The sequence below is a fragment of the Rana temporaria genome, chromosome 11, assembly GCF_905171775.1.
Source record: "Rana temporaria chromosome 11, aRanTem1.1, whole genome shotgun sequence".
NCBI lineage: Eukaryota > Metazoa > Chordata > Amphibia > Anura > Ranidae > Rana > Rana temporaria.
In genome coordinates this window covers 60,640,928-60,663,690 of record NC_053499.1, presented here as the reverse complement: position 1 = coordinate 60,663,690, position 22,763 = coordinate 60,640,928, and the positions used below count along the sequence as shown (strand labels likewise).

General features: G+C 47.2%; 1 protein-coding gene across 2 annotated transcripts in view; it reads right to left on the bottom strand.

The window, feature by feature from the left end:
* DPF2 (double PHD fingers 2) overlaps window positions 1–22,763 on the bottom strand; it is a 75,998-nt gene that overhangs the window by 6,279 nt on the left and 46,956 nt on the right. For both annotated transcript variants that reach the window (XM_040328645.1, XM_040328646.1), the window contains one exon: window positions 5,135–5,263. In XM_040328645.1, the coding sequence (XP_040184579.1) occupies window positions 5,135–5,263 (129 nt within the window). The remainder of the gene's footprint in view (window positions 1–5,134; window positions 5,264–22,763) is intronic.

Below are 22,763 nucleotides of genomic sequence, written 5' to 3'. Positions count from 1 at the left end.
CAGCTTTCCCAGCAGTCCATCATGTAAGCATGCATAAGTAAATGCAATCGTGTACATCAGATAAGTATGCAATGCAAATATAACCTGGAGTGCAGCTTTAACTCAAATTTTACATAAAACTGGATAACCATATAAATATAATCCGCTTGTCTATAACTGCAATTGTTCGTTTTAAGAAACTAGGCCTGTTTCTTCATTAAAACACAATGCCCTTACAGAATAATAGTCCATACATATGCAATACAGAGTGTGGTATTATTCTGAGAAATCAGAACATAAACACCATCTGCAATTAAGCTCTGCAGACCCAAGAAGTTGGCCACGCAATCTGATTGTACAGTCTCTTTACAACCTTCATAAAAGGTAAAACTATAATGATTTTGTTGCATTATTTCAGTTATTGTACTTTTTTTTTATACCATTTTATACTCTGACATTTTTTATTTGGCAGGATAAAAGGTTTCCTGAAGCACTGTGGGTAATCTAAAGAGATAGCAAAGCAGAACAGCATGCTTTGCAGTTATATTTGTCTGATAGAAATCTCTAGGCTAGGCATGAGTTGTTGCTTTGATGACTGTGTTCTGTAAACAATGGGCTTCTTAGAAAAACTGAAAAGTAGTCAAGTGAATGATATGAAAAGATGACTAGGGCTCAGTCTGTTGGATGGACATAAAAGATTACACAGCAGCATGCAGCATTTTATATTTATCCAGTTACAAAAATTAACTGCACATTTTGTAGTCTAGACCACAAAAGAAAATCAAACCCACTATCAGTCCCTTGAAAATTTACTGTACCAACAATGTATTACATTGATATCCAAAATAAGGGAGGCCCTTGCCCTAACCCAGTAGCTGGTAAATCTGTTAAAGATTGTACAGTGTGAAGAGTGTGTGGCCAGCTTCATACCTTACCCACTTACCTGCTGCTAGGTCACAAACAGGAAAAAATAAAAATAAATCAGATTTACCACTTTTTTGTACCATAATGGGATTATTGGTAATTTAGTTGTGTTCGATGTGCAGGCTTGTGGCACTTTGACTAACTTTCCTGCCCCCAGCTCATCCTCACCTGTCTTCAATCCAGCGAGATGTCAGTGGTGCAACAGCTGCTTTTCAAATCTTCTGTGCTGGGCCCATGTAAGTGAACCAGCATCTGAAATTGATTCTTATGAAGTGTCCAATCTTCACTGAAACACAAAGTATGAGCTCTCCAAAAGGACTGAACAGAGAGTGTGGCAAACGTGTGGGCCAAGCACAGACTTTGGCAAGCCGCTGTGCGGGGCCACTGAGGCTGTACAGTCAATATTATGCTGAATTAGGGACAGGAGTAAAAAAAATTGGTGGGTTGTAAATGATAATGTAGCAGAATTCTCAAATTACATGCAAAACCACATACCTAGCTTATGTCTAAGAGCTCCATTCACTTACAAATCCATAAACCAGCTGTCTCCATTTAAACCATATCAACCAATGATCTATGGATCTCTGATAGGTGGTTCAAGATCATGTTTCTTTATATGGCCTTATCCAGAAACGGTTATACATGGATCATGGCTGTAGCTGCAGCCATGATCCACTGGTAGCAAAATTTTCTGTCAGCCATTCGCTTTTGTGTAAAAGTGATCTGCGTGGCTCTACAGTCACCCAATCACTTACAGGGGTGGAAGGGAGGGGCCCCCATCCCGCCACCACCCCAGAGCCTTTCCCAGGCTCTCCCGTTCCACCAGGAAGCCTGGGAACAATGAGGTCTGTCGCATTGAAGGAACTTCCGTTCCCCAATCTCTTCTGTGTCCTGAAAAACAGGAAGAGACAAGGAAATCATCACTTCCGGTTTGTTGGTTTACTAGCCATTACCAGCTAATAAAGCAGCCAATCAACCAGTCTTTGGAGGGCCCAAAAGACCCCAGAACTCTCCATAAAGAGTAACTAAGTGAATGAGTTGAATAAAAAATAAGGAAGCAGGGTAAAAAAATAAAAATTTAAACAAATTGTATAAAAGTGCAAAAGAAACCGCCGCCACCCCCGTGCTCATGCGCAAATAGGTCCTGAATGCATCTGTAAATGATGGTCACACCATATGCGAGGTATCCCAGTGAACAAAGTGAGAGCAATAATGGTAGCACCAGACCTCCTGTTTAACTATAAACTGGTAACCTATAAATGCTTTTATTCATTCAGCATGTATAATTTAATATACCATAGTTTATTTTTTGGGCGTGTGCAATTTTAAAAACATGACATGGTGGGTACCCATTTACTCAGCGTAACATTTTATAGTTTACCAAATAAATAGGGTAATATAGGGTATTTTTTCCTAAAAAATTGCGTTTAATAAAGCACTGCACAAATACTGAGTGACGTAACAAAGTGAAAAAGCCACCATTTTAATCTCCATGGCCTTCGCTTTCAGAAAATATATGTTTGAGGGGTCTAATTAATTGTCTAGCAAAAAAACAAAACAATTTTTTTAAATTATTTTTACATGTTTGTGAGAAATGTCAGAATTTGCCCAAACGTCAAGTGGTTAAATTATGAATTTCATAGCCTTCCAATTAACGTTATATCTTCCTGTTCTAGCTGAAAAGTAATGATAATGCTTTTTGTTTACAAGCATTCTAAAACTCCAAGCAGTCCACGACAGAGACACCTCAATGAAGACTGCAGCTACTAATCTAATTTTGCTACTTAGAACCCCCAAGGGATATATATTTTTTTTTAAGCACGGGCCCTAGAGAATAAAATAGTGGGTGTTAAACTTTTTTATAACAGTATTTTCACAGCAATTTTTTGGCCAAACACTTTACTGAATCATAATGCACAAAAACACAATATAAAATACCCAATTGTTTGGTAAAATATAAAAGATGATGTTGTACACTAAGTAAATAGATACCCAACATTTCACACTCACAAATTGCGCCCACTGGTGAAACAGCGACAAACTACACTACTAAAAAAACTCTATAGGCGACGCTTTATTAGCCTTTATAGGTTACCAGTTTAGGGCCATATTCTGAGTAAATATCCGCCTGCTTCGCTTAGGGCACTTACACTCCGCTGTCCCAACTTACTGGAGCAGGTGTTGTATTCCCCAACCACTTGCTCCATAAGTTGGGACAGCGGAGTGTAAGTGTCCCGGCATAGCCTGGCAGATCTCCAAGGGGGCGGCTTCTATTCAAATGAAGCGCGCCCCCGATACAAAAGAACTGGGCATGCGCCGGGCTGCAAAAAGCCCAGTGCGCATGCTCCAGTTCTCGGCGGAAAACGTTAATGACGCCGACGTGTGCGTCATTGACGTAAAGTCGTATTCAAGAACGACTTACGTAAACGACGTATCCGACGAAAAAACACGACGGGGACCCGACGCCATCCGTAACATGGCCTACGCGAGACTTGCGGAAACTTACCCCTCATATAGCAGGGGTAAGTTTCCGCTTACGCAAACGACGTTAGCGACGGTTACGCGACGCGAACTCGTTCGTGAATCGGCGTAGAAGGATCATTTGCATACGCAAATGACTCCTTCACTTAAATGCCATCTAGCGGCGGCCGGCATCATTGCATTTAAGATCCGCCAGTGTAAGTGACTTACAGATGGCGGATCTTAAGTGTATCTATGCAAAAATGATTCTGAGAATCGGGAGCATAGATACACGGGTCAAAAAAGGGAGTTACGATGGAGTATCCTGAGTTACTCCATCGTAACTTTACTCAGAATATGGCCCACATGGTTTAAAAGGAGGTCTGGTGCTGGAAGTATTGCTCTCACCATCATAAACACCATTCATGGCAATGACTCAAGTGTGGGGGCAATCAAAAAAAGTATTTTTTAATTAAAAAAAAATTCAGCACTTTAATTGCCATCATATGGGATGAACAGAATTCCTTGCGAGTTAGCATGAGCAGTGAAAGATCCCTCTTTATGGAGAGATCTGTAGTCTATTGGTCCCCAGATCTCACCTCTCCCATCCAAAGCATCAGATCGAATCAAGATGAGTTTCATCTGATGCGTGTACAGGTGGTAATGGTTTGTTTACAGGACACCGAAACTGGATGTGACAAAATCCTCGCCATTTCCAATGTCACAGTGGGGTGAACGATTTTGGTTTCTTTCACTGTGTCTCAGGAACCGCATGCCACTAGTTGCATTCTTGCTAGGCTCCCAGATTGCTCGGAAGAGCCCGGTAAGGCAGCAGTGGAGGGAGGACCCCTTTCCGCTGCCTGTAAAAGTAATCCAGTGGCTAGACAGCCTCCTGGACTACTTTTACCAGCTTCAGAAATCGCAGGCCGAAAAAATTATGCCTCAGTCATCGCTGCAGCAGCAATCTCCCCAAACATTCGATAAAGGATGGCGAGTGGTGTGTTGCTGCATAGTAAATCATTTAGAATTGTTCCACATAATTTTATGCATCTCAGCCTACATAACCATGTTTTTGTAAACCCTGGTCCTAGGAAGTAACATACAGGTCATGTTTTCCACTTTCAGTAGAAGCAAATCCTTGTTTATTAATAATGGCTGATAATATGCACATTTTACACTTAAATCTGGGAAGAGAACATGAGTATTGCTGTTAAAAAGCACTGAACTGGCTCTCATTCATTATATGGCTTAATTAACTTTCCTGCTATAAGCAATGCAAATGCATTTGAAATGTGAAATGTAAAATATTCTCTACATTTAAACACTTATCATATGTATTGTGTATTATTTTTTAGGGGCCAAGCTGTTGGAAATTTCTCTGGGTTAATTTCTAATATATGCCATCGCTATCAACATTTGCATAGTCAGATTACTGTTGCTGAATTTTCTCACCTTGCAAGCATTTGGTGATTAGAAAGAATAGTTTTAACATGTTTATATCATTTTATTGCACCACAAAATATTAAAATGTATAAATAACCATCTCCTGTACAATGATCAACTGTCTCTAACAAAATTAGGTGAATGCTAAAAAGGTAAGGGGAGGGGGCACGCACAATGCTCAGCGTCTTAGACAATCTGTTAATAACTTAAACTGCAGACAGTCTACACCACCCATTCTTCTTGGGCAGCAGGCAGTTGCTGCACTATGGAATTCTCACAGCTGAAGATGCTCATTGTATCACCCTCCTTTTTCCCCTGCCTCTCATACCAGAGCGACCGCAGTCTGAGCAAGACACCAGCTCTTCCGGGTTGCTTGTCTTCTTGTTGATCTTTGAATCTCCGAGGCAAAAGTCACAGTAATTGTTGGGTAATGCTATACCATCTGGACCCTTTTTAGCTAATGGGAAAAAAAAGAGAAAAATAAAAAGGGCATTAGATGAATATGCAGCTTTAAAAAGTAGCATCCGGACACAGATTACAAGACCTAAAAATGTTATCTAAATAAGAACCCACAAACCGTGATCATTGGATTAGTGTGTGAATTGCTACTCTCGCAAAAAGCATTTCACACATTCCTCTGCCTGTGAATCGGTCTAGATTTTGAGTGATCAAATATGAATCTGACACTCTGGGCAGGCAGAAGGCAGTGCAGGAAATCATAGTGGTTAGGGGCAGAATAAAAGCACAGAGGTGACTATTTCAACTCGAGTTTGGTTGACATATACGTTAAATAGCCAACCTAACAATTTGCAGTTTTACCTACACAGAATTACAAACATTTTAAGTGCTTACATGAAGCAATTTTCCTTGCAATGTACAGCAGAACTTGCTCTAGTCATTTTCTAGGACAGACCCCTCTCCCTCATTGCATGTCATAGTCTTGCCTCTTCTGGGAGCATCCAATTACTCTCCCCTCCTCAACAGCCAGTGGAGAAATGAAAAGGGATATTATGAAGTGTCACCCGAGTCTGATGGATGGCACTGCTGACATACAAGATAGAGGTGTCCCGCAGTCAAGAAACGTTTTAACAGGTAAATAACATGTCTAAATACACTGATTAGCTATAATTTTATGACTATTCACCCAATATTGAGCAGGTCTCCCTCTTGCCACCAACAGCCCTGACCTGTCCAGGAATGGATGCCACTAGACCTCTGAAGGTATGCTGTGGTATCTGGCACCAAGCCATCAGTGGCAGGTCCTGCAAGTTGCAAGTTGCAAGGTGGGACACCCCCCCCCCCCCCCATGGATAACACATCCCAGTTACTCGATTGGATTGAGATCTGGAGCATTTGGAGGCCAACTCAACACCGCAAACTTGTTCTTGTGTTCCTCAAACCATTCTTGAACTATTTCTGCAATGTGGCAGAGTGCATTATCCTGCTGAAAGAGGCCACTGCCATTAGGGAATATCATTACCATAAAGGGGTATATTTGGTCACCAACAATATTTAGGTAGGTGGAATGTGTCAAAGTAACAGTCACATGAATGGCAAGGACACAAGGTTTCCCATTAAATCATCGCCCAAAAAATAACACTGTCTCAGCCAGCTTGCTTTCTTCTCATACCACATCTCTTTCCCGGGTAGATGACGCACACGTACTCATCTACATCCACATGATGTAAAAGAAAAGCAGATTCATCAGACCAGGATACCTTCTTCCACTGCTCCGTAGTTCAGTTCTGATGCTCGAATGCCCAGTGTAGGTGCATTTGTCTCTGGACATGAGCCAGCATGGGCAACCTGACCAGTCTGCGACACCATACACAAACTGCAATACCCATTTTTTCTGCTTTCAACACAACTTCAGGGACAGGTTTACTTGCTGCACAATATATCCCACCAACTTTTCAGATGCCATCATAAAGAGAGAACATTATTTATGAAACCGGTTAATCGACAAAGTTAGGACCAATAGGTGTATGTGCATGCAAATATATGGTCACAGGGTCATCTGGTGACAGGGTGTATAACCTTTTTACTGCCTCTGATGTATGTCAAATGTCAATGTCTTCACACTCTTGCACGGTGGGTATCAGGTCCCATTTGCTGATCTCCCCCAGCTGCAAGGAATGTGAAAGTGACATGTTTAATGTCACTTTTGGTTTCAGATATCACTTTCTTGGCTGCCGAGGACAGATGAGCATCAGGGGTCTAAAAGAATGTGATAAAACAAAAAAGTTACACCCAAGCCCTCAAAACCCACTGCCACATGCACGCATATACAAAAAAAAAAAAAAAACATGCGTCGGGGGCACCGATGTCCAATAAACCCTGATTGTGCCATGTTCAATATCCAACAGTCAACTATCACCTATGGAAAATTTGGGCTGCTGAAGTCTGTCACTGAGTAACAGGCATGTGTAGTTTTAAGGCGTGACATATTAGGTATTTACAGTATAGTACAGGGCACAGGCTTCATATTAAAAGACCTTAGGTTATAAGTGTTGATTGAAATTGGACACTGGGGAAGCTTTTGAGAACAAGCTACCAGTAAATACACCCCCCCCCCCCCAAGGCATCCCCCTATAAACATACCCTTAAAATATAAATTAGCCTGAGGGAAGGGAGAGTGAGGGCAGGAAAGGGGAGTGAGGGCAGGAAAGGGGAGTGAGGGCAGGAAAGGGGAGTGAGGGCAGGGAGGGGGAGTGAGGGCAGGGAGGGGGAGTGAGGGCAGGGAGGGGGAGTGAGGGCAGGGAGGGGGAGTGAGGGCAGGGAGGGGGAGTGAGGGCAGGGAGGGGGAGTGAGGGCAGGGAGGGGGAGTGAGGGCAGGGAGGGGGAGTGAGGGAAGGGAGGGGGAGTGAGGGAAGGGAGGGGGAGTGAGGGAAGGGAAGTCTTCGCCACAGAGGTCACTGTTGAACTTGGAGACCAAGATGTCCACATCTAGAGTGCCCCAACCCTGACAAATCAGGTGGAAGATGTTGGTGTGAAGAGACTACTCCTATTACTTCAGAAGGTGATGACTGAGGTAATCTATCTTCCAATTGTCCACTTCTGGAATGTGGACAGCAGATTGGTGGACAGTGTTTCCCCCTCCATGAGATTGGATTGTAAACAGAACAGAAATGGAGGGGAAATCATCCAATGGAGACACTAGTACTGTCACCATGGTTTCCCTAATTCGTCTAACTTCCCTAGTTAAAATCCTCCAGTATTCTATCTGAAATGAAAAAAATAGGATTTTTGTACTCACCGTAAAATACTTTTCTCTGTAGTTCATGGATGGGCACAGCAGAATATTCTTGACAGTATGGTATTAGCCTATTAGGAGAGGACTAGGCAGAAACATGTTAAAGAGTTAAATCAACATCAAGTCAAACTGTACAGTACCTCCCAGGGGGTGGTCCCTCTGGGCACAACCCCTCTCCCTGCATCTGGTAGCTCAGTTCGTAAAAAAACAGTACAAACATAAAAACAAAGAGGGGTGGGTGCTGTGTCCGTCTATGAACTACAGAGAAAGGATTTTACGGTAAATGCAAAAATCCTATTTTCTCTTGTGTTCATGGACGGACACAGCAGCATATTTTTGACAGTAGGGACGTCCCCAAGCAGTGTAAAAAAAAAAACGAGGGGTGGGAACAGCAATCAAACAAACTTCACCGCAAACATAACCAGAGCTCCTCAACGGAGGAGTTACAACCTTAAACAGCCGCCCGCAAAACCTTGCGGCCGAAGCAAGCATCCGAAGATGCATTCACATCAACCGTGTAAAATTTTGTGAAAAAGTGTGAACGGAAAAACCAGGTCGCCGCCTTACACACCTGGGAAACAAACGCTTGATGTCGGAAAGCCCAAGAGGCACCTGTTGTCCTGGTCAAATGCACCCTGACAGGAAAAGAAGGCGCCCACCCTCGTAGGGCACAAGCATGAATCACGATCTGTCTGATCCACCTAGAGATGGTGGCCGACGAGACCGCCCGGCCTTTCTTAGAACCATCCACCGATACAAACAACAACGAGTCCGAACCTCCGGAACGGAGCAGTAGCAGACAGGTACAGCCGCAGAGCTCGGACAACATCCAAGGAATGTAACGCAGCCCCCTCAGGGTGCAACAGGCGAGGACGGAAGTACAATGTCCTTATTGAGATGGAAAGCTGGAACGACCTTAGAAGAAATTAAGCCTGCAGGCGCAGCACCGCCTTATCCTTGTGGAGGATCAGATAAGGAGCCTTGCAAGACAAGGCCACCAGCTCAGAAACCTGTCTGACCGACGTAATAGCCACTAAAAAGGCCACTTTGAGAGAGTGTCAACAAGGGAATCTCTCTAATGTTTTCAAAGTGTGGTTCCTGAAGTACTGAGAGGACCAGATTTAAGTCCCACGGAGGAAGCGGTGGACGGACCGGAGGGGCCACATGTCGAACCCCTTGCACCAACCTACTCACCAGTGAGTGAGCTGCCAAAGGTCGTTGAAAGAAGACAGCCAAGGCTGAAATCTGCTCCTTAAATCGTACTTAAGGCAAGCTTTTGGTCCACTTCACGCTGTAAAAACATGTGGACACCACTGCATCTCCTCACACAGAGATGTAAGCCTTCCACGTTCAATGATAAATCTTCCGAGGATGATTTCCGTGCCCTCAACATGGTAGAAATCACTGAATCCGACAGGCCTCGGTCCCCAATAGCCATGCCGTTAAAGCCAGCGACTAAAGCAGGATAAAGTATGGGACCTTGCGACAGAAGGTCTTCTCGCATCGGTAGTCACCTAGGAGCATCCGCCACCAGACGCACTAGGTCGGCGTACCAGGGACGCCGCGGCCAATCTGGAGCAGTTAGGATCATCAGAATCCCCTTGATCTGAACCCTACGAAGTAGGCAAGGGAGAAGCTTTAGGGAGGGAAGGCATAAAGTAGCTGATACTGCCCCAACGGAGCCACCAATGCGTCTGTCCCGTCTGCCCAGGGGTCTTTTTACCTGGCCACAAACCTCAACACCTTCCGACTGAGTCGAGAAGCCAGGAAATCCATGTCTGGCATGCCTCATCTTTGGCAAATTAGTTGAAACACATCCAAACGTAGCGACCACTCTCCCTGGTCCAGCATCTGGCGAATTAGGTAATCCGCTTGCCAGGTTTTCTATGCCCAGAATGTATACGGCTGACAGAGCCGGCACGCTCTGCTCTGCCCACCGCAGGATGCGAGCGACCTCCGAAGCTGCAGCCAAGCTTCTCGTTTGCCCTTGATGGTTAACATACGCCACTACCGTGGCGTTGTCCGACTGGATCCTGACCGGACACCCCTGTAGGCTCTGTGTGGAGAGGCAATGCCTGATCGCCCCAAACTCCAGTACATTGATCGGCAAACGGGATTCTTCCTGTGTCCAGCGACCTTGTGTCGACCAAACAATCCAGACTCTCCCCCCCCCCCCCCCAACCGGCCAAGCTGGCGTCCGTCGTGATCACCATCCAGTGAAAGGGAAGGACCGACTTCCCGGATTAAATGGCCGGAGATCTCAGCCACCAGACCAGCGAAGCTCTGACTAGTTAGCTCACCTGGATCTGACAATCCAGGGACAACAGACATTTGCCCCATTTGAACAGGATCTCCCTCTGCAAGACTCAAGTGTGGAATTGATCATACAATAACGCCTCAAAGGAGGCTACCATGAGACCCAGGACTCGCATGCAAAAGCGTAGTGACAACCATCTGCGGGATGCCAACAACTTCACCGCCGCCTGAAGAGTCTGCAATTTGTCCACCGGAAGAAAAAAAACTCTTGCTTCCAAGGAGTCTAGAACCAGGCCCAGGTTTTCCAGGCGCCGAGTCGTCACCAAACACTTACTTCTGGAAGTTCAGCACCCAACCAAATCCTTGAAGGATCTGACTGGCAATCGCCACATCCCCCTCCAATTCTGAGTCTGAAGCAGCTCTCAGAAGAAGGTCGTCCAGATAGCCCACGATAGCGATTCCTCACTGTCTGATTAAGGCTAAAATCGGGGCGAGCACCTTGGTGAAAACCCTTGGTGCCTATGCCAGGCCGAAGGGGAGAGGCACAAATTGATAATGGCCGTTCCCGACCGGAAAGTGCAGAAACCTCTGATGCCTGACAAATATTGGGACATGCAAGGACGCCAGAAAATTCCCCGGATAGAGTACCGTGACTACAGAGCTCACCGATTCCATCATGAACGTTTGAACCTTTACAAAGCAGTAGAGGCCCTTGAGATCCAGGATTGGTTGGACCACCTCCTTCTTTGGAACTACAAACAAATTTGAATAAAAACCCTGGAACCTTCCCTGCAATGGCACAGGTATGATCACCCCACGCACCAGCAGATCCTGCATTGCCCCAAGCTGGGCAAACCGACGAGTTGGAGGAAGCTGAAGGTTGAAGGAAAAAAATCTGTTTGGTGGGCAAGATAGAAACTCTTTCTTGTACCCTGAGGAAACTACTAATTTGTGAAGACGACCCCCCACCCAAGTTTCAGGCGGGGCAAACCTTCATGCAGTTGCAGATTTGTTCGCAGGCTTGTTGGGCTTGCGAAACCAGGGGTGCTTTTGTCCCTCAGCAGGCGCCTTATCGGCCTGAGAGCGCTTACCTGCAGCTCTGGGTGGATGAAGAAAAAAAAAAGAAATAAGGGGGAGGAGGGCCCATGCCTACGACGTGGCTCCTTATCCTTCTTGGATTGGGGAGCAGAGTACCCCCTACCTCCCGTGGTATCCTTGATGATGCCATCCAGTGAGGCTCCAAAAAGCCTCTCACCCTTAAAGCGGGGGTTCACCCTGTTAAAAAAAAAAAAAAAAGTTTTTTTTTATTAGACCATTAAATTCGGCATCGTAGCGCGAGCTACGGTATGCCGGTCTTACATTTTTTATGCCGTACTCACTGTGCTATCGATGATTGAAGAATCCGGGGAATGGGCATTCCTATGGTGAGAGAAGGTGATTGACGGCCGGCCCTGGCACGTCACGCTTCTCCGGAAATAGCCGAAATAGGCTTGGCTATTCACGGCGCCTGCGCATAGCCTGTGCGCAGGCGTCGTGAATAGCCGAGACCTACTCCGGCTGTCTTCGGGGAGCGTGACGTGCCAGAGCCGGCCGTCAATCATCCTCCCTCTCCATAGGCACGCCCATTCCCCGCGGGAGTCGGATTCTTCAATCATCGATACCACAGTGAGTACGGGGATTAAAAATTTAAGACCGGCATACCGTAGCTCGCGCTACGATGCCGAATTTAATGGTCTAATGATGGAAAGGAGGGTGAACTACCGCTTTAAAAGGCTAATCACGCAAAGCTTTCTTAGAAGCTTAGTCTGCGGACTAACATTTCAGCCAGATCAGGTGGAGCAGTACTACCGCAGAGACCGAGGCCCTGGACAACATGGGAATCGTATCCAAAGCCGACTCGCAAACAAACTTAAGGCCCTGCATCAACTGGTCGGCCAGTTCCACACAGGCCGGGGGAGCCTGTTGCTCTCTCAGCTCATGGTGCAACATTTTTGTGACACCAAGGCCGCACTGCTGACCCCCACCACTATGAACAGGGAGCGAGCCTCAGCCCTCCTATCCGCAGGGTCCTTGAAATCAGGAGCCCCTCCACGCAAGCATGGGAACTTTGTTTAATTTGCAAACCGGAGGGTCCACCATCGGGAAAGAAGTTCACTTCTTCAGGAAACCCTCCTAAAAAGGGTAACAGACTGCTATACATTTGGGGACCGAAAAGACCCTTTGCGGTCAATCCCATTCCTTGTATAAAAGTTTATCAAGATGAGGTACACAAGGAACCACCTTCTCAGTGCGGGTCAACTTACGGAACCCAAAAGGGACCGAAATCTCTGTGGATGTGTCCGCCTTATCCTCCAATTTACAAGCGCACTATCATACCCGGACAAGGAATCAGCCTCACTGTCCGAACGGTCGTGGTCAGCATCCTCTGACATATCAGAACCAGGGCCGGGTGCTGCAGCTGGGCCCGAATCCGAGTCAGAGATGTCCCCGGAAGATGGTGGGGGGAGGGGGCACTTTTAACCCCCTTTTCGCCTGCACACCGCTTCCACCCTGGCAACGAAAGCCTCCAGGATCGCCAACATAGCGTCTACAGAAACAGCAGGTGCAGGGGCACCAGTTGCTAACACAGGTATGTATGGGGAAAAAGAATCAGCTTCTGGACGCCATGCTGACCCACGCGCCTGACACCCTTAGGTACGCAAAGCAAGGCACACAGCCCACCCTCCTAGCTGCTACAGATGCCAAGGGCCCCCCCCCCAGAGCACTCACCACCCAAGCCAGGTGCTGTACAGCTGCCGTCTGTACTGTCTCCCTAGAGGTGCTCTCCCCGCACAACCGTACGTGTCACTCTCTCCCTGAGGTGTGTAATAGGCTGTTTGCACCATTCAGATACCCTAGCCACCGCTAGAGAGTTCAAAACTTACAACAAGAAGGCTGTCAGACGGCCGCCCTGTAAAAAGAGCATGCAGGCTACAAGAAAATGGCTGTCATAATATAGCGGTGGACACCGCCAAAATGGCCTGCCGTACACATGTTAAAAAAAAATAAAATAAAAAGTGAAAAGTACACAAAACAGGCATCGAACACCCGGGGCCCCCGAACGAAGGCCCCCCCTACACGACAGCCAGACAGCACCCCCAGGAGAGCGGACCCACAGCGCAGTACCCCGCTAGAGAATGGAGCTCCACACACAGCAAGCCTAGCTCCCAGAGCATAGGGAGGAGGGAAGGAGGGGAGAGAAGAAAGGAAGGGTGGAAAAAATAGGATTTTTGTACTCCCCATAAAATCCATTTCTCTGAGTTCATGTACGGACACAGCAGCAATTGACCTTAGGGGTATTATCCTTCCTTTCAGGAGATTGACTAGGCAGAAAACAGCATGTTAAGTGTTAAAAAACACTCCACCAGTACAGTACCTCCCAGGGGGCGGATCCCCTGGGTACATCCCACTCTCTGCCTCATGCAGCCTCAGTTCGTAAACAAGCAGAGGGGTGGGTGCTGTGTCCGTCCATGAACTCAGAGAAATGGATTTTATGGTGAGTACAAAAATCCTATTTTCTCTTCCGTTCATGGACGGACACAGCAACAATTGACCTTAGGGACGTCCCCAAGCAGTGTCAAAAATCGAGGGGTGGGAAAAACACAGCAAACCAAACTTCACCCCAAACAGACCAGAGTTCCTCAACGGAGGAACTTCAACCTTAAACAGCCGCCTGTAAAACCTTGCGGCCAAAGGAGGCATCCGAAGATGCACTCACATCCACCTTGTAAAATTTTGAGAAGGTGTGGACTGACGACCAGGTCACTGCCTTACACACCTGTAAAACAGACACTTGATGGCGGAAAGCCCAAGAGGATCCAATCACCCTGGTCGAATGCGCCGTAACCGGGAAGGGGGGTGCCCGCCCCTTTAGGGCATAGGCCTGAAGCACGACCTGTCTGATTCACCTAGAAATGGTGGCCGGCGAGACCGCCAGACCCTTCTTAGGACCAGTCACCGACACGAACAGTGAATCTGACCTCCGAAACGGAGCCGTAGCAGACAAGTATACCCGTAGGGCTCGAACCACGTCCAAGGAATGCAACATGGCCTCCTTCGAAAGATGGCTGCAGCCGCAGCACCACCTTATCCCTGTGGGTGACCAAGTAAGGAGCCTTGCAAGACAAGGCCGCTAGTTCGGAAACCTGTCTGACCGAAGTAATTGCCACCAGAAAAAACACCTTCTGGGAAAGAGTCAATAAAGGGATTTTCCGAATGTCCTCAAACGGAGACTCTTGAAGCACAGAGAGGACTAAATTCAAGTCCCATGGAGGCAGTGGAGGACGCACAGGAGGGGCCACATGCCGAACCCCCTGCACAAACGTACGCACCAGAGAGTGCGCTGCCAAGGGTCGCTGAACGTAAACAGCCAAGGCCGAAATCTGACCCTTAACCGTACTTGAGGCGAGAGCCTGATCCACTCCACGCTGTAAGAACAGCAGAATCCGGGACATCACGTATGTACGGGGGTGCCATTTCATCTCCTCACACAGAGATGCAAGCCTTCCACGTACGAAGGAAAATCTTCCGTTAGGTAGCCTTCCATGCTCGCAGCATGGTAGAGACCACTGAGTCCGACAGGCCCCAATCCTTCAGCACCTGGCTCTCAACAGCCACGCCGTTAAATCCAGCGACTGTAAAGCAGGGTGAAAAATAGGACCCTGCGACAGAAGATCTTCTCGCAGGGGCAGACGCAAAGGAACGTCTGCCACCAGACGCACCAGATCTGCGTACCAGGGACGGTGCGGCCAATCCGGAGGGATCAGGATTGTTGGTATCCCCTCGGCTTCCACTCTGCGCAGCAGGCGAGGAAGAAGCTTCAGTGGAGGGAAGGCGTAGATTAGGCGATAGTGACCCCACGTCGCCACCAACGCGTCTGGCGCATCCGCCCACGGGTCTCTTGACCTGGCCACGAACCGTGACACCTTCCGATTGAGACGGGATGCCAGAAGATCCACGTCTTGAGTGTCCCATTTCAGGCACAGACTCTGAAACACATCCGGGTGTAGTGACCATTCTCCTTGGTCCAGCGTTTTGCGACTTAAGTAGTCCGCCTGCCATTTCTGCACCCCCAGAATGTACACGGCCGACAGAGCCGGAACGTCCTTTTCGGCCCACCGGAGGATGTGCGCGACTTCCGCTGCTGCAGCCGAGCTCCGTGTGCCCCCTTGATTGACGTACGCCACATACGTGGCGTTGTCGGACTGGATCCTGACCGGTCGGTCCTGCAGACCCAGAGACCACTTGGAGAGGCACAGCCTGATCTCCCACAGTTCCAGGACATTGATCGGCAGGCGGGACTCTTCCCGAGTCCAGCGCTCCTGGGCTGATTGGACACCCCAGACACTCCCCCAGCCGGAGAGACTGGCATCTGTCGTGACCACCGTCCAATGGCACAGCAGAAAAGATTTCCCGGTCCGAAGAACCGGAGATGTCAGCCACCACACTAGGGAGGACCTGACCAGGCGACTCACCCGGACCTGGTAATCCGAGGACGAAGGGAGCTTGTCCCAACGCGACAGAATTTCTCTCTGTAACACTCGAGTGTGGAATTGAGCATATGGAACTGCCTCAAAAAGGAGGCCACCATCAGACCCAGAACCCGCATGCAAAAGCGAAGCGACGACCACTTCTGGGTCGCCAACTGCTGCACCGCAGATTGCAGTGTCTGTAGTTTCTCCGTTGGCAGGAAAACTCTCGCCTCCGAGAAATCCAGGACCAACCCCAGGTATTCCAGACGCTGAGACGGTACCAACACTGACTTCTGGACATTTAGCAGCCAACCAAATTCTCGGAGGGTCTGGCAAGTTACAGACACATCCACCTCTAATTCTGAGCTTGAAGAAGCTCTCAGGAGAAGGTCGTCCAGGTATCCTACAATAGCGATCCCGCGCTGCCTCAGGAGGGCCAGAATCGGAGCAAGCACCTTGGTGAAAACCTGTGGCGCCGAGGCCAGGTCGAAAGGCAGAACCACAAATTGAAAGTTGTCCTCTCCGACCGCAAAGCGCAGAAATCTTTGGTGCTTTGCGCATATGGGGATATGCAGGTACGCGTCATAGATATCCAAGGACGCTGGAAAATCCCCCTGATGGAGCGCCGCCACTACAGAGCGAACCGACTCCATCCTGAACTTTTGCACCTTGACAAAACAGTTAAGAGCCTTGAGGTCCAGGATTGGACGGACCCCTTCCTTCTTGGGGACTACAAACAGATTAGAGTAAAACCCCTGAAACCGTTCCAGGAAAGGAACCAGCACAATCACTCCCCTGACCAGCAGATCCTGAACAGCCCCTGACAGGGCCTCCCGACGTTCCAGAGGAAGCTGGAGGTTGGAAGGAAAAAAATCTGTTTGGCGGACAAGAGAGAAACTATCTTGTACCCAGAGGAAACTACTTCGTAGACCCACCGGTCGGAAAGAAGAGACCTCCACCAAGCCGCGAATTCGCTAAGCCGGCCCCCCACCTGAGATACGGGCGGGGGCAGACCTTCATGCAGAAGCAGGCTTATCCGCAGGCTTGTTGGGCTTGCGGAACCAGGGGCGCTTCTGCCCTTCAGCGGGCGCCTTATCGCCCTGGAAACGTTTACCTGCCGCACCGGGTGGACGAAAGAGAAAAAAAAAAAGAAAGAAAAAAAACCCGCTTGGGGGCGGTAAAGGAGGGCCCCTGCTTACGGCGAGGCTCCTTACCTTTTCCCCGATTGAGGGAGCAGAGTACTCTTACCTCCCGTGGCATCTTTTAGTCCCCTGATGAAGTCACGAGGTACGTGACGTAACGCCATAGGGAGTCGAGACCGATCTAAACACCCGCACAAGCCGGAGGCCATTGGACGTCAGGGAGACGTGAGACGGGATCGCAGCACTGCAAAGACAGCACTATATGCTTACATATAGCACCCTTAAGGTAAGGGCACTACATTACCTGTGAGGACGCACAACCTTTGTTCTGAGTGAAGAGAGCAGAAGCTCAGGAGGTCATCCCTTTATCATCCTCTTATGGACTGTTTATTATCACTTTATCATTAATTTCTGCACTTTATTTTGCATCATTTGCACATCTCTGTGCTTCTGGATTTGTCCAGGTGCCTAGAGGTTTTCACCTTTGCACCATTTAGAGGTTCACCTGTATTTGATATATCCACAGCTGGACATTTTCCCATATTTATTCTAACAAAGTCATTGAGTGTGTCTGTGCATATACACTTGGTATGACACTTTGGTTGTGATTTAGTCACTCATTGGAAGCACTTATCTCACACAGGCTCATTGCATTTTTTCTTATAGACTGCTACAATATATTTTTGATTTTTATCACTATTTGTGCACATCACTGCGTTTTTGATGCATCTGGGCATATAGAGGGCTAGACATCCCCAATACCCAGAGGTTTGCTCCTTTGCATCATTTTTTGGACAGACTCTGTGCACATTAGAGTCTGTTCATTCACTTGGATCTGTTTGTGTATCACACGTTTTATATAATTTAATTGTATTTACCTTTGTTGTGATTTCTATCACATATCTGGAGCGCTTATCATTTATTTATCCTACTTATCTTTTATGATGTCATTCAGAGACGCCCCAAAAAGCCGTTCACCCTTAAAGGGTAAGTCCACCAAGGCCTTTTTAGAAGACTGGTCCGCAGAACAACACTTCAGCCACACAAGGCGGCGTAACACTCCTGCGTAGGCGGAGGCCCTGGAGAGCAAGGGAAGCGTATCCAGGGCCGACTCAGAGACAAACTTTAGGCACTGCACCAACTGGTCGGCCAGCGCCAGAGGCAATATGCGCTTCAGCTCCTGCAGCAACAACTTTGCCCGTTCGGTAAGTGTCTGTGACACTAGAGCCCTGGCCAAGACCAGTCTCACCGCCGACCCCACCACTGTGAACATGGAGCGGGCCACAGCCTCCGCTCTCCTATCTGCTGGGTCCTTTAAAACGGGAGCCTCTTTCACAGGCAACGTGGTCGCCTTGTTCAGTCTGGACACAGGGGGGTGCACTGACGGAGGAGAGGTCCACTTTTTTAGGAAGTCCTCAAACGGATAACCGACCGCAAAGCATTTTGGAACAGAAAAAAACTTTCTGCGGCCGATCCCATTCCATGTACAAAAACTTTTCCAGATAAGGAACACAAGGAAACACTTTTGTTGTGCGGAATGGCTTGCGGAACCCAAAGGGGACCGACATCTCTGATGACTCCGCCGAATCCTCAAGTTTTTGAGTATCCCGCACCGCAGTGATAAGAGCTCCAACAAACGCCCTATCATGCGCCAACCCTGAAGCAGAGTCATCCTCACTGTCCGTGTGGACTAGGCCTGCATCCTCTGACATCACTGAACCAGGGCCAGACGCAGTAGCAGGCCCCGATTCCGTGTCAGAGACATCCCCAGAAGTCCCCTCTGGCTACTCGCTGCTTCGATCCTGGCAACAAACGCCTCAAGGACTGCCGTCATAGCATCCACGGAGGCCGCAGGAACAGGGGCACTAAGGGTTAACTCCGGCATGTCTGGGGAAGAAGCCTCCGGTTCGGACACTATGCTGACCCACTCTAATGCCACCCTTGTACTGCAAGGAAAGACCCAGAGGCCACCCTCCTGGCTGCAGCAGAGAGCAGGGGACCGGCTGGAGGCATCCCAGACATAACCAACGTCTGCGCAGTTACGGCATGGCTGCCGGCCTGGCACACTGTGACACGGACATAGAGACCGGTCATATGTGTGCCCTGGAGCGTATAGCTCACCGGCCACCCCTGGAGCAACGGGGCATGTCGTGGACGGCCCAGGGCGTAGCTAAAGGCCGGCACACGCTCGATGGCCGAGCATGGGGGGACTACAAGGTTCGAGGCTCCAGCCTGTCATCCAGTCGGCAGTTGATTGTAGATCCCAGGATCCAAAAATGAAGGAAAAAAAGAAAAGAAAAGAAAAATCGCAAAAAAGTCTCCATAGCACATGGGCCCAGAGGAGCCATGTCATCTCCTTTCGCTAGGCAGAAAAAAACTGAGGCTGCATGAGGCAGAGAGTGGGATGTACCCGGGGTATCCACGCCCTGGGAGGTACTGTACTGGTGGAGTGTTTTTTAACACTTAAACGTGCTGTTTTCTGCCTAGTCAATCTCCTGAAAGGAAGGATAATACCCCTAAGGTCAATTGCTGCTGTGTCCGTCCATGAACGGAAGAGAAAAAACCCTAGGTCGACCTCCCCGGTAATGCCCAGCCATGCCAGCCTGCCGAAGCAGGGGGAACTGCTACTTACCCATCCTGCGTGGACCGCTGAAGCATCCCTGACAGATCCACCACCCAAGTAGTATGGGGGGTAGCTGTCGGCCTGGCACACTGACATGGACAGCAATTAGCCCAGGCATATGTGTGCCCCGGAGCGCGTAGCTCACGGGCCACCCCTGGAGCAAACGGGGCATGTCGTGGCCGACGCAGCGCGTAGCTAAATGTCTGCACATGCTCGATGGCCGAAACTGGGAAAACTACAAGGATCTAGAACATCCAGCCTGTCGCCCAGTCGGCAGTTGATAGTAGATCACAGGATCAAAGTAGGAAAAAAATAAAAAAAATTTTATCCAGGACCATTTTAATGGGCCCCCAGGGAGCCAGGTCCTTTTCCTATGGTAGGCAGGGAAAACAAACTGAGCTACCAGATGCAGGGAAGGGGGTTGTACCCAGAGGGACCGCCCCCTGGGCGGTACTGTACAGTTTAATGTTGATTTAACTCTAACATTTTCTGCCTAGTCCTCTCCTAATAGAAGGCTAATACCCTACTGTCAAGAATATGCTGCTGTGTCCGTCCATGAACACAAGAGAAAAAGGTTTTGTCTTTAGTTCCAACTTAGGAGTGAGCTCTGTAATTAATAGGAGGGTCCATCACCTAAGGACAGTAGCTTAAAACCTATGCCCACCAGTGATTAACATGTGACCTTTTGTAGACAGATTTGACCTCCCCACTTGCACCTTCACGCTTGGGTGAACCCCAGAAAGAATCCAGCAATGATGTTTTTTTTATGTTGACTCCGGTTATGGATATCTGGTGTTCTTTATAAAGGTAGGATGTGATCTTAAATTTTGGATCTCTGCATAGACAAGATTTTTCGTTTTTTTCTTTTTTTAAATGAAAAAAGAATAAAAATGTTGATGCTAATCATATCTTTAAATGTATCACAGATGTCTGCTTAATACCCCCTGAAGAATATCTTTTACACTTAGAGTATGAAACGCGTAGGGATACTCTATATGGCACCCCTTTTGGTGAACTATATATGGATATTGTGGCATTGTGTTATGTGAATACCATTTCTATTGTACACCAGAGCTCTTATTGTCGTTTCCATGTAAATGTATCCATTTTTCCTTATATCCAACATTTTATTATGTAAAATTGATACTTTTTGAATACAAATAATTATACGTTTTACCTATGTGTAAATATTTATAATTGTTTCTGCTGCACACTAGCCCTTGGGAGTAAATTTCCTCTTCTTACGTGTCCTGTACTGTACAATTAAAATATTAACGTTCGTGTATTTTTTACTGAAATTCTGCACTTAATAAACTGTTGCACTAATACTGCATGACATAAAATTGGAATTGGTGGCTTCCCAATTTTCCTATAATGCAACCAACGGGACATGACTATTTTCCTCTGGGAAACCTCAACTCTAAATTCAGCAACTGGATCTCCACATCACCAGTCCCACTCCACCAAGTGATAACGACTAATTGTATCTTCCATATATCCACATTTTTACCATCTCCCACAATCTCATTCATGGACCAGTGGAAATACCATCAGCTCCCCAGGTTCGTCAAATCTCTACCACAAGCACTACGCTTCCTTTCGGATCTAACTCTGGTGGAAAGATTACTTGTTGATGATCAACCGACCAAGAAACCCATCTCCTACTTCTACTATTGGCCCTAACTTCATCAGTTCAGCCCTCATTCCTATCTAAATGGGAATAAGACCTACAAAGTCCTTTCTAAGAAACGCATTGTTCAAAAATCCTTTAATTAACCCACATTTCTTCAATATCTTCCAAAACTTCAGAGGTGAACTATAAAATGTTGACAAGGTGGCACTATACCCCAGTGGTGCTTCACAAAGTCTTTCCGTCCATATCAGCGCTATGTTGGCAAAGGAAGCGGAGAACAGGCTACCCATGATCACTTCTGTCCACGCATCCACCCATATTGGTGTACTATATTGTATTGGATCAAAGAGATTTAGGGCTATGCAGTCCCTAATGATCCATGGGTGATACTGTTTAATTGTACAGGAAAATCAATAGGACTGTATAAAAAATCCATAACACCTCTTGAATGCGGCCAAGGCGCTTATTCCCAGACTTTGGAAACAGACCATCCCTACATTACGCCAATGGCTAATTGAAGTAGATCACATATACCATATGGAAGATAACACTTTATCCCTTAGAAACAAATATGAACTATACAAGATGATATAGCCCTGTTGGTTTAAATTTTCTGCCACATATGCAGAAATCATATCTCAAATGGTGTAAGCAGACGACTAGTTACTTACTGTACAAGTTAGTGTCTTACTGAGGCAGGATAACCTACCTCCCCCATCCCTCCCATCTATTTTACTTTCTCTTATCTTTTTCTCGCTATCTCTTCCTACTCCGTTATATACAGTTTTCTATTTTGTTACCCTCCTAATGTGGTACTTTATGCCCTTATATGGCAATTGTTTTTGCATTTTGTACTCTACCAAACCAATGAGTTGCGCTGGTCTATGCCCAATGATCGGCCCTTAGTCCCCATTGTCGCCAAGTGCACGCATACTGCTCCCACAAGTTAGTCCTACTCCATATAGAGATCTGCGCTTATTGAATTTGGGGAAATGTACCCATATTTAATTGTAAACCGTTTCATACCTTTTAATAAAAATGTATTATACAAATAAAATTGGAACTATTGCCATTTTATTTTTTAGGGTCTCTGCTCCCAGGAAAATATACAGTGTTTTGGGAGGTTTTAGGTAATTTCAGACCTAAAATTTTTTTTTTTAAGCGTGCAAAAAGAATTTAAAAAAAAATGCTCTGGACATGAAAGGGTTAAATGTAGCTGGCAGACACATTTTTCTGTATACCTGGTTCCTTCATAGCCAGCACTGACACACCTAAAACTGGAAGGGAAACAAAAATATAATAGCACCAGGAGCCAATCAGGTCCTACTAGAGTGCCAATTAGTGAAAATTAAGAAAAGATTAAGTGGAGTGAGGCCTTCCTCATTGTGCAGCAGCCCTTTGTTTAATCAACATGCAGGGTCGTTGACCAAGCTGTATTACGAAAATGATGTGGGGAAAAAAAAAATCGAATAAGGTCACTTGAATATGCTGTCTGACAGGGGGGATCGATCCCAAAATTTGTCGAATGAATCTTGGCAGA